Here is a 12,797-nt window from a genome sequence, read left to right on the forward strand (position 1 = left end):
AATCATATCTTCGCTGAATCGTGTTGACATATCCGCCAAAAACAGAGAGCTACATCCTACTCTGTCAGTGTGGAAATGATCTCTCGGACAAGCCGCACTCTTATTACATTGCCAGCATAAGCGCAAATGAAAGCTACTCGGAAATTCTTGATACCATGAAATTTGCAAACTAACAAAATATGAACAGAAACGATTATTCAAGTAATGGCTTCAAGTTTACTGTAATCGAGTCTTTGTTTCGTTCCTAACTGCATTCTTAGTAGCCTTTTAGGTGGGACACGCACATTTAGGTTTAATTTTCAAGAGAAAATGGAGCTTGTGGCTCTCCTCATGATAATGTGATTACTATAAAGATTACAAATTCTCCTGCTCGTCCCTTTCATAAGCCTTCTGATCGAGGCGTGGAATAAGCATGACTTCAAGCGGGGTTGCCTTCATATTCGTCAAGCCAGGGCTCTCCGTCATGTCCACGGCTTCATCCGAGACCGTGCTTATTTCAAAACTTTGCAGCAATCTAGCCAGCACCAAGTGCAACATGTGAAGGGCCAGAGGTTCCGGCGCAGGACCTCCTCCCGCGCCGAAGGGAATGAGCTCGAAGTTCTGACCTCTCAAGTCCACATTCTCATGTGTCGTGAGGAACCTCTCGGGCCGAAACTCATCCGGATTGGACCATACGCGCTCGTCCCTCTGTATTTTCCAGACGTTCAACAGCAAACGTGTACCTAACCAATAACAGAGTGTAAGAGCTTTTGCAGAAGAAAGTGCAAACACAAGAAAATTTTGCACAGATCTTGAGGAATGATGATACAAGTTAAAGTTACAGAAAGTTTGGCAAATGGGAAAAGTGGACTTGCCCTCTTGAATCGATGGCCAGGCTCAAATTCCGAGTTCACAGACGAAAGAGATACAAAATTCGCATTTTTACAGAGACTTCATAAACCATCATTAGACAACTTACATCCAACACAAGTGTGAGATTTTGCTGGATTACTGCAAACTACTCAAAAAAATTAAGTTTTGAAAAAGCAAATGGGGTGGGAAAAGATTCAAACTCAAGACTTTAGCTTTTATATCATGTGAGATTTTGATGAAACGAATGCTAACTATTGTAAAATTTTAATATATTAGATGAAAATGTGATTTATTATTTAAATATGTTAACAACGGGAATGTGGGTAGTTGTAATTTGAAAAATTAATTAATTGTACAAATTAATGATGGTGAGTATAGCTTATATAAAAGAAGACTCCGCGCACTGTACATTTAAAACTAATCCAACTCTTTTCCACAGAATCTTGATAGTATAAGTTCTAAACTTTTTTCGTCGGTCCGGAATTGTGATATCGTGCAACGACGCAGTTCATTCTTGATGCGATGATGAAGATATGGACCTCATGCTTATTTAGTGAACTGACTCAACTTCTCAGGTCAATTTTAGAGTATGTTATTCATACCAAAGGTGTCATGCTATATATCCACGTCCAATGTGAGACCGATTTTTGCTCAAATGCAAGGACCACATACCTGCAGGAATGCGAAAGCCAGACGAGAAGGTGCACTCTTCCATGGACCTTCTAAGGCCGTTCACCCGTGCCGGTGGATATAAACGCAGTGCTTCCTTGACGATGGCTTGGAGGTAGGTCAAGTTTTTCACATCGGACTCTTCCACGGGCCTACTCTTGCCAACATGGGTGTCCAGCTCTTGTTGCGCCTTCTTCAATGCACGACGGCTGTTCATTAACAGCGATAGCGCCCAGGTGATAGCCACCGTCAAAGTATCGGTCCCCGCTATTATCATGTTCTACAACCAAGAAAATGTGGGATTAACTAAAGTGCTTCAACATGAAAGGGTTGAAGATGTCGGATGATGATGGTGATATGGTTAGGATCAAATGGGATTTCGATGTCATATTTCCTATTTAAACCATTTAAACCATTTACACAGTATTTATAAATGAGCTTGAATCAAACTAGGTTCACGCTACACAATTTCACCTTACTCCAATTCCAAACTATCCCCTCCCAACGATGATTACTAATCAGGTGAACAAGCAGTCTCACGTATACCGCATAGAAAAACCGAGAAAGAATCTTTCTGAAGCGGCAGTACCTATTGCTTTGGCTCCTTGTGCCGTTTTCTTTCTGCTTTGGATATTTTCTTATGATGATGACAATGAATTAACGCCATCTTCCAAAAGCTGACAAGTGTCCCTCTCTTTGTGTACAGTTGTACAAAGATATAGTTATAGAAAAGATGCAAACTTCCACCGTCATTTATTTTCTCTATCAAATCATTATAGGAAGCATCATTCAAGATAGGGATGAACGGTTGCAGGCTCCATATACATTTCACCTGAAATTCAAAAATTATCTGCTATAATAGGTTTCTTATTTTTTTGAACATGAAACCTACTCTGCATAGTTTGGAACCTATAACCTATTTTATCACATATTCCAAATTTTACCCAAATTCCACCTATATGCTTAATTGAACAATTGTAATGAATCATCACTTTTAATGATCATCACTTGCTACTGCAGTCCATTGATTACAACTTATATTAAACATACGAAGAATATGAAATATTAATGAAGTAAAAATTTTAGTCATAGAATGGAAGCTTAGACTAACAATTTGAAATTATACATTAATCACCGAACGTTATTGAATACCACAAGATAGTGCGAAAAGATAGATAGAGAAATATACAAAAACTTGTTTTAAGTTCTAAGTTATAGGTTCTAAGCTCCAAGTAACTTACCCATCAAAAGAGATTCTCCAATTTTTGAAATCTAGAACTTATTTTGCATATCTTGGAATTTGAGACTGCGTAGGTTTTTACTAGTTTGATTCTTAGGTTTTAGGGTAGGATCTTGGAACCATGTTTACCCCTCATTCGAGGACAGAAAGAATTTTTTATATCACTCTGCAGGCCAAGATCTGCTGGATGAATGCGAAATGAAAAGAAAACTATCGGCCGTCTGGCATGGATTCTTGATGAGTACAAAAAGTCAAACATCAGTTCACTGTTAGTAAACAAAATAATGCGAGGTAGGAAGAACTGTAGGTGCTCCCAAGTTAAAACATTTTGTATGATCCAAAAATCTGTTTTAATTTTTATAATGGGTCACAATATCGTCTTTTTCCAAATCCGATGATCGAGATGGCTCCAAGAGCACAAAAAAAATCTGCCCACGAGCATCTGGTATTTGCTCTAGATGAACGTATTGAAAATGGTTGTTCGCCGGATACTAAAACTAGATTACTGCATAACGCTTGAACTTTTATTGGATGTTAGCGGAAAAGAAAAAGAACACAAGCTGCTTGTTGAAAGATCCATTTGCAATCGGCCGTATATCTTAGTTTACTAATTCAGTACACTGATCTCAACACATCTTGCATCACTCTTCCTGTCTTTGAATTAACAATTTCCTGCAGAGTTTCTTACGGCATCTAAAAATTTACATTGACCGGATCGAAACTAATGATCCTTTTACTCCCAAATGTGGGTAGTTTGCACAAGTTTAAATGTTTCTCTAGTACAGACCAACATCTACCTGCAAATTTTTGATATGATCAAATTGTATTTGGAAAAACATGTAAACAAGTAAAAAGTTTACTATCGCTAAATTATCAATGGATTGTACTAAAAATACTATACTTCTGCTGCTTATGAATGAAATGACTCAACAAAATTGCATTCATGAAAATGCTTAAGGTTTTCAAGTATTGATGGGGCAGAAGCTTTAGTGAATGCATTAGCATAACCTCAGACAAACTTTTATGTACACAGTTCAAGTTTCCAAACACTATAAATTAGAACTACTCACCAAACAGGTCGCCTTAATAACTGTATCTGCGTCAAAATCTGGAAAATTCCGACCTTTGAGGGCGCTGATCATCAAATCCATGAAATCTTGCTCTCCATCGTCTTTGGGGCAGGACAATCTCTTCCTTCTATGCTCCTCTAGCCACCCCCGAGCCAAAACATCCAACTCTTTTGCTGTCTCGTCCATCGATCGTCTATAGCCACCTGAGTCCAACCAGCCAAGAGCTGGGATCGCATCTGACAACACGAGGACCCCGAACAGATCAGAAAACCTCCTGATCGACCTTTTGCACTTATTTGCCTCAGCCTCGTCACAGTCCGCGTTTGAACCACTGTATCTCTTCCCTCCTACCATTTTCACTGATATGTTGAGCATCAAGTCGGCTAGCCAAGACTTCATTTCCACTAGGATCCCACTTCTGGGCTTACCCTTTTCGATCCAGGCCTTAAACAAGTCTTTAATTGCTGTCTCAACCTCAAAAACTCGTATATGCTTCAGTGAGTCAAGCCGGTGGTTCGAGAGAAGCTCAGTCATCGCAATCTTGCGCATCTCTCGCCAGTATTCTCCATAAGGACCAAGGCCGAACATGGCACCGTTGTAGCCCATGAGCCTCGTGGCAGTGATCACTGCCCGATCGGCAAAGGCCTTCTCGTGGACAGTGAGACACTCCTTAGCTACTTCCCAACTGCTCACAACGATCGCTCGATGAGAGCCTAATCTTATGGCAAAAATTGGTCCGTACTTTTCGGCCATGGAACCCAATTTTTTGTGCATCAGGTCCTTACTGCCGAACAGAGGAAGGTGACCGAAAATAGGCCAACCACCTTTGGCTTCGGGCACATCGCGATGGTCTTTGGACTTGTGTGATCGGTAGAGAGAGATGGCCATCAGCAGTGCCCAGGTTGAGATCAGAATTATCAGCAACTCAATCAGAATTGCCATGATGAAGATTGCTGAAGTATTGCAGCACAGAGTTTATCCGGAAAAGTTTCCTTTTAAGAGCTCATTTGCTGATTTCCTTGCAGTTTCTAATGTATCGAATTGAGTGCTCAAAATTTTAAAGTCCAGTGGAGCTGGATATATTCTGAATGAATCCTTATCTCTTATTGAAAGCTTGGAGTGTGTGGGGGACAGAAGCCAAAAGTCAGCCTAAGCAACTTAATCACTGAGCACCATCAAAATATCTGCTCTTTTTTGAATAGATCTTCTGTGGCGTGATGATCATCACTTTGACTTGGTTGTTCTATGCGGCTTCTGCTAAATTATCCTGTTCACTCGTGACGAAATACCGTGGTTTTTGGTTTCCTATTGAAGATGCAAATTGTCATTGCTTTGTTGGCACTTAGTGTCATCTTATTATTTTTATTTTTTTTAAGTTTTCCTAATGTGAACTACATTAATTGATATTGTAATTTACTGTTTTTACAGTTACCGTAAAATAGGGTTGGTTTAAGGTGAGATAGAATATTTCTTAATTAGTCTAATATGGGATTGGCTAGTGTGGGCTGAGTTGAGCATGTCCCATAATAAGAGGGTCTAGTTGGAAACTCTATAAATAGTATTCAAGTATCTCCTTTAATCTTAATTCTCACATGTATCCTCATATAATGAGCGTTTACCTAACGCTAAAGGTGAGGGAGCCGTCTCATTGAGCCAGTGATATGGAAGGCAATAGAAGAGAATGACTTGATGCGTGGATAATCCCTTTTCTACTTCCACTTTAAAGTATGATGGATCACAAAATAGATACGTTAATCTTTTTACTCAATTATGCATGTTCTTATTCTAGTTATGAAGATCTTGAGGTTGCGCAATTTGCGTCCAATATGTGATATCAGAGCAACCATAACCCTAGAACTCGAACGCATAAATTTTTTTCCCTAATTTGTGATTTTCGAGATTTTTCATACAATAAAAGTAAAATTAAATCACAAATTCGAATTGAGCTCGACGAGATGAGCAAATCCGTGGGCAGCGCGTCTCTGGGGGTGGCCCCACATGCCCCCACGCACCGCTAGGGGGTCGGAGATGTGCTCCATGCGCGGGGCATGGCTTGTGTGTGCAACGCATGCGCAGTGCTAACGTCATGATGACGTCAGCGACCCGGACCCAAACTCGACCCAGTCAACCAATCGGACCGGGCGATTGGACTGGACGGTCGGACCGGTCTTTTGACTGGCTTTTTATGCCCGCGCGTGGGCTCCACGCGCCACACACTTAGGCAACGCGTACGGGCGCATGGAGCATTGGATCGACGCGTGGCTTGTGGCGTTAGGTTCGTATGATCCTCCTCTATCTTGTTGTGTATTTATTTTAGATGTTTGATGATTTTATGTTTGTGAAAATACATACAAAGCCCTAAATATGTGTATTTTTAGTGTATTTTTGCGTATTTTTATTGTATTTTCTGTGATTTTTGGAAATACAAGTGTTGGGTTACAGGTATGTTATCACATAAACATAATAATTGTGTGATTCATTAATAAAAATTAAACTTTATTGTGAACTAAAGCTGGCTTAATGAGATACAACCATTATAAGATAGTACTTGTATTATGTATTGAGGTAATGAGAAATAGTAAAAGTCAAGAAACTTTTGTTGCTCATGCATACTACTTTACACGCTAGTAACTTTTGAATGATTGACGTCTTAAGAACCTGTGACCAAACTGATTGTACTAATTAACACATCTGCTAAATGTGGGTAATGCATGTCAGTTAAGTCATTGCATATTGTATATAAACTCATCTGGTCACTGGTTAATGTCCATTAAATTGAATATTTTTTTTTAGTTAAGGAGTATGATAACATTTACATAGAGCAATAATATATATTGTTAAAGTTTAGATACATGATTCTTTGGTTTGACTCAATTAATAGGCTACTAGTTAATTACAATAATAATTTGTTACTTAAAAATTGGCTAATAAATCAGTTGTTGATTTTGGAGTCATTTTTTGCCTTATGAAACTTATGAGTGATAATGAATCAGCTGTCAGGCTTGTCGATTTGGTATACCTTGTATTATTATTGATGTTAATTTGTGAGAAATTTTCTATATCAGCATTATTTTTATGTTGTTCTGATAATTTATAATCGAGGTGCATAAGAGATATTTTTTCTCTGTTATGAGAAGTTTTTTGTGTTGCTGTGATCGGTGATCTCATTGGAATCTGTCTTTCAGATTCGTTATATATATATATATATATATATATATATATATATATATATATATAAATTAATTTTTATTAATGAATAAAGCAATGTAATTAGCATGATATGTGATTTCAGTGATATACTGCCGCTATCACTAAAATTAAAATCACATGTATATGGTGTATGTGAGAAGTAAAATTTATATCCCAGGTATGAGAGAGTTTCAAGGATTTAATTAGTAGTGACCGCCAAAGTGGCATGCTTGATTGGGTTTGAGAAATATCGGTCTCGTATAATGATTGTGATGTCTCCTGAGTTAATACGTGGTCATACTCCTAAAGGAGGTGATTGTGTATTGGTTATGAAGAGATGCATGATGATGTGGTGGATGAGTGACTGATTCTTGTGGTTCATATGCCCAAAGGTGATGAATTCACAAATATTAGAAAATATTTTCATAACCACTATCATGTGGGGAGTGTACAACTATATGTCATTTATTCTGCCCAAATGTGATTATATGATTATGCGTGTAACTCTCTAGATGTGTACTTGTACATCAAGTTACACGGTACTCACATTATGCTAATTATATACATTGCTTGTTTTTTTTTTCAATCATATTTTTTTTTGGTGACCCAGGGAACCCCCTCACGGCCGGCAGCCGGAGAGTAAACCACAGGGAGGCAAGCAGGAAACTACCACCCATGCACCCCGAGCAAGGCACCACATAGTGCTTCAGCCTCCCTGCTTCACAGGGGCTTCGAACCTGGTTCTCCTCGGTGGAGAACACAAGCTTTACCCTCTACGCTGCAACGGTGGGTGGTATTTTTTTGTAATTAATAACTCAATTATTATTGAGTTTTTTACTACTTCAAATTTTAAGTAGTTGACATATGATTTGCTGCTTGGGAAAAGAGCAATAAAATTTATTTATTGTCCATGAAGCGTTCCATTCATGAACACTTGAAAAGTGGTTTGCCTGCGGGCTGCACTGTTAGGCAGATGATGAAAGCTTTAGTGGCTTGAATTATGTCTTCTTTAATATCAAAATTAGGACACATCTGCAAAGATTGTGTTTAATTCCTAATGGCATATATATCTCATATATGGTTGAAGAGGTTGTTTCCAAAAAAATTTTATTTAATGAATGATCTCACACATATCTAAAGAAAAAGTAGAAAAGTTGACAATGTTGATATTCCGTCTACTCTTAACGGTTATTTAAAGACTTATATAGATTATTGTGGAAGTAAAATTATTGAGGTAAAGAATAAATCGATTAGAATTTGTCTTAAAGGTTGTCGGGCTTAATAGTGACCGTGAATATTTTGGTAAGTATGACAATGCGAAATAGCTTAAAGGGTCATTTGTCATATACTTGGTAGATTCTTGGGTGGTAACTTAATTACTATAATTGAAAATTCTAACAAAAAGATTTGGCCGGAATGCATAAATGCACCATATTAAACATGGTGATGAGTATGATTAGTAAGATTAATTTATCCGATCTTCTGTGGGCTGATATTTTGAAAGCAACATTTTCACATACAAAAGTTGTTTCATAAACTTCTTTTGAGTTATAAAATGGATATAAATTATTTGAATCATATGAAATTTACAGGTGTCATGCAAAAGTGATGTTATCTAATCCAATATTAAGTGCGTTGGAATTTAGATCCACTCAAAATTATTTTGTATCTTACCCAGATTGTTAAAAGGGGTATCAATTTTATGACCCTAAAGAAGGTACAAGTATTATGGAATCTCCTGTACCGTATATTAAACTTGTTGAGATTTAAGGTACTATTCTTAATATAGTTTATGATGAAAAATTCTCAAACCTCTAGAGTGTAGAATGAAGTGGTTGTAACTTTACTCAGGAGATTTGTTAGAGAAAGACGATCGGTTATTTCATGAAACTATATAATCAATTTGTGAGAGTATGATTCCAATATCTACTACATGATTGGTTTAGCGATATATATGAATGTTGTTTCTTATTCTTAATTAAGTATGTGATTAGATGCCATAAAATACGATATGCAATTTATGAAACATCATAGTGTTTGGAAACTTACTGACTTGCTTAAAGATCACAAGTTCATTAGTTGCAAATAAGTGTACAAAACTAAAAGGATTTCAAAGAAAAATTGTGAAATTTAAAACCAAATTGATAGCTAAAGTTTTCATTCTGAAAGAGGGGTGGATAGTTAGTGAAGAAATAATTATTTCTTTATAATATTTTTTTAAAGATTCTTTCAAAGTGAACATTGCATTAATAGTTTTTTTTTTTTTTATATGGAGTTACATCAAATAAACACAAAATCTATATAGTGCAATCGGAAGATTTTGCAGCACATGTTTTAAGTAAACTTGTGTGTAGGCTGAAAAGTCTTATTTATGGTTTTAAGCAAGTTTTCAAATAATATTATTAAAAAGTAATTCAATATATATACACTATAAGGTTAGTGGGAGGAAATTTATTTTTCTCATATTCTATGTACATGATATTTTGCTTACAAGTAGTGACCTTGAGACATCTTTTATCATTTGCACTGAGGTCTATAAAGGATTATTTTCGCTATATATATATATATTGGATTTTATTAGATTTATCTCAGAGGACATTTGCTAATTGTATTTTGGAAATATTCAATACACATCATTGTAAGTTAGGAATTGCTCCTGTTGTTAAGGGTGATGGACTGAATCCATTACATTATCTTTATTTAGATATTGAGAAAATCTAGTTAAATGGTGTACCTTGTGTCAGTACACTTAAAAGTATAATTGTCGCGACCAATTTTTCGGGTGTGAACCATCTAGGGTTTGGCTAATGGATTGTTAAGCCTAGACTTAACTCGGGCTCTCCCAAGCCCATACCAATTCGCGACTTAGGTTCAAGTTTATAACATGCAAATGATTTTTCAATTAGGAGTCGCCACTAATCTATTTTTGGTGGGTCGATTAGAAACCCAAGTAAAGTAACGGGAGTTTTACTTTACTCCTACGAACCAGAGATTTATGAGTTCGGGGACTTGGTTACGCTAGATTTCTCTAACGCCCTTTCGGTACCTTTCTCTTTTATTTTGAAAAAATGTTTGGCAGGCAGCTTGAATTGATTTTAAATTTAATTCTCTAACATGCAAGGCGATCATGCGGGTGCGCAATCCATCAATTTAACACCCAAGAAAGCAAATAGAAAATGCAGGACTTACCTCGTAGCAACGAAAGTATCTGCAATGTTAATTCAAAATCCACATCAACAACCCTAGATATGGTTTCTAATTAACACGCAATTTCTCTTTTTGTTTTCACTTAATTAATGAAAATTATGCAATGTGCAATGCAATATTAACTAAATGACTTAATTCTAATGTCATGCAGTTTCTAATTAAATGGACCTAGCAAAAATACTAAATGACATGCATCTCAATGAATCTAATTCTAATGATGTGCATATGACATTTTTTTTGTATTTTTCATGAAATTCGAAATTTGGTGAAATGTGAAAATTACCTAACTAGATTGAGATCCTATTTAATTTATATTCGGCATTATGTTGAGCCATATCCTAATTTAAACTAAAATATTATCTTAATCTAAATAATCCTAAAATGCAATATATCTAAAAATGCCTAAACTTATAATAAATTAAAAAAAAATTATCTAAATTAAACTAAGTGCAATTCAACCCTAATATGCAATGACATGCAAAATATGCCCTAATTCTACATGACAAGTGTATGATGATTTTTTTTATTATTTTATTAATTTTCGAAATTTATAATTGCCAAATAATTAAACGTGCAACTCAATTTAAAATCTAGCAACCTAAATTGATTTTTTTGAATTCTTTAAATTTGAAATAAAATTCCTATTCTAAACATGTAAACCCTAAAATATGCAATATTCTAACTCAAACATATCTCAAGATAAATCAAGTCAAGACAGACTATACATTATTCAGATCACGGGATAATATCTCGCTAATAAAATCGATAAATTGATCTTAAGCCTTAAAGATCAAAATATCAATTTTACTCCCGCTCGATTAATTATTTCATCTAAAGCCTTATAGATGAAATAAAAAAACTTAGGCGCGGTTGCGAATTAGGCAACAAATCCTAATTGGGGTGCACTTATCACTCAAATTTAGGAATCATGCAATATTCTCAATCGAGTTGAATCGTAGAATATTCAAATTGAAGGCAAACGAGATAATTACCTAATTCAAATTATTGTACAAGTAAGCTTCCCAAATTGGAACCGGCAAAAAGGATCTTTGATGATGGATCGCAAACCGTGGTCGATGATGGTTCATGGTGCTTAACGGGGCATGATCGATGACACGCATCCAGTAATCCGGAGAAGAACGGTGGCCAAATGTCTTCTCACTTGGTCTTCTTTTGTTCCTTCTCCATATGAACGTATTGGAAGCTACTGGGGACCACCTTTAAAAAACTAGCTAGCCACCTGGACGCCTGCAAAGACAAATCTATAAACTACCGAGATAGACCGAGCAAGAAAGGAGATAGTCAGTATTGAATCTTTGTCGGATGTTGCGATTAGGGATAATGAAACTTGGACAACGACTTCGTCAAGAACCGCAACAGGACACGGGCGCAAGTGCAGGCGTGGCCGGACTTGTGAATTTCGGCGCAAGTGCAGCCGAAGCAGCAGCTTCTCAGTGTGATTGTCGCAAGGCTATTGGTTGGTACGGGTGCCGTTCGTCGTTACGTAGTTGGAGGGAATCAGCGGTCTGGCCTCATGGTGGATCAACAATGGATCGGCGATGAGTGAGTCGCGGTGTGCTTGCAATGCTATCTTGGTGGAGTTCGTCACGGCGCTGCGGTGAATGGCACGGCAGCAAGGCGCCACGACTCACGTTGGCTTGAGACAGTGGCTGAATTTTCGGCGACTTTGCCGACAAATAATCTCCATCGAGAATTTCAAGTCACGATCCTTTGTCTCCAATCCCCTACGATGCTTCTTGATCTTTGATGGTACGCTAGTCAACGACGAGCTGAGAGCTGGAGACTTCTAGATGCACCTGGACAACGTCTCGTCTTGACTTCACGCCGTGGCTACGGGACAAGATGATCTCACCAGGAAGGCTGCGACGTGCGCGTGAAGGTGAAGTCCGGACAGTTGCAGGGACGAAGCTGCTGTGCGAGGAAGGCAAGGAAGAAGAAGACCCTCTTTTCTCTTCTTCTTCTTTCTTCTTTTTTTTTTCCTGCTCTGCTGCACGTCTCTCTCTCTCTCCCTTGTCACTGTTCTTGCTGCACCTTTTTTACTTTTTCAGCAAAAGCAAGACCCTTTTGACTCTTACAAAACCCTAAAAACGAAGGGGAATTTTTCTCTTTTTGGCTTCCGTTTCTTTTTGCCGAGCAATCGAGATGAAGAAAACCCTCAATGTGGCCGTATGTATCAATATCTGTGGCCTCCTCAAACAAATTGCACGCGAGGTATTATATAGGTCTAAAAATGTATCTCTACGGCATATATTTTTTCCTTTTTTGTTCGCGCATGATACCCCTAAATATATCATTGAAATATATCCACCTTGTGCAATATTCCCCTTTTGTATTTTTCACATATTCTATCCAAAATTTTCCTTTTCGTTCGAAGATGCATAAATGTGTGAAGATTCTGAACGGAATATGCGAAAAATTTTGCACTCGCCGTCGGTCCAACAAAAATGTTCCTAAACTATATGCCATGTGATTTTATTTTTTTAGGGATAAAATTAACCCCTAATTTTTAAATGTCTAAATGGGTCGCCAAAATTTAGGTGTCAACAATA

General features: G+C 37.2%; 1 protein-coding gene across 1 annotated transcript; it reads right to left on the bottom strand.

Moving 5' to 3' along the window:
* Nucleotides 1-182: 182 nt before the first annotated feature.
* LOC104457244 (cytochrome P450 CYP82D47) lies at nt 183-5,296 on the bottom strand. Its single transcript, XM_010072182.3, has 3 exons — nt 3,832-5,296; nt 1,525-1,801; nt 183-722 (listed from the first exon to the last, which is right to left on the bottom strand). Exons 1-3 carry the CDS (start codon nt 4,771-4,773, stop codon nt 355-357), a joined length of 1,587 nt encoding a protein of 528 aa, XP_010070484.2. The 5' UTR covers nt 4,774-5,296; the 3' UTR covers nt 183-354.
* Nucleotides 5,297-12,797: the final 7,501 nt, after the last annotated feature.

Source organism: Eucalyptus grandis, chromosome 8 (assembly GCF_016545825.1).
Source record: "Eucalyptus grandis isolate ANBG69807.140 chromosome 8, ASM1654582v1, whole genome shotgun sequence".
Lineage (NCBI taxonomy): Eukaryota > Viridiplantae > Streptophyta > Magnoliopsida > Myrtales > Myrtaceae > Eucalyptus > Eucalyptus grandis.

Bases quoted from the DNA above. Each gene is read 5' to 3' on its own strand.
- LOC104457244 (XM_010072182.3), bottom strand. From the start codon at position 4,773: ATGGCAATTCTGATTGAGTTGCTGATAATTCTGATCTCAACCTGGGCA. The intron at 1,802-3,831 runs GTGAGTAGTTCT...TCTTGGTTGTAG, and splicing joins TTATTAAGGCGACCTGTTTG to AACATGATAATAGCGGGGAC. The intron at 723-1,524 runs GTATGTGGTCCT...GTTATTGGTTAG, and splicing joins TGGCTTTCGCATTCCTGCAG to GTACACGTTTGCTGTTGAAC.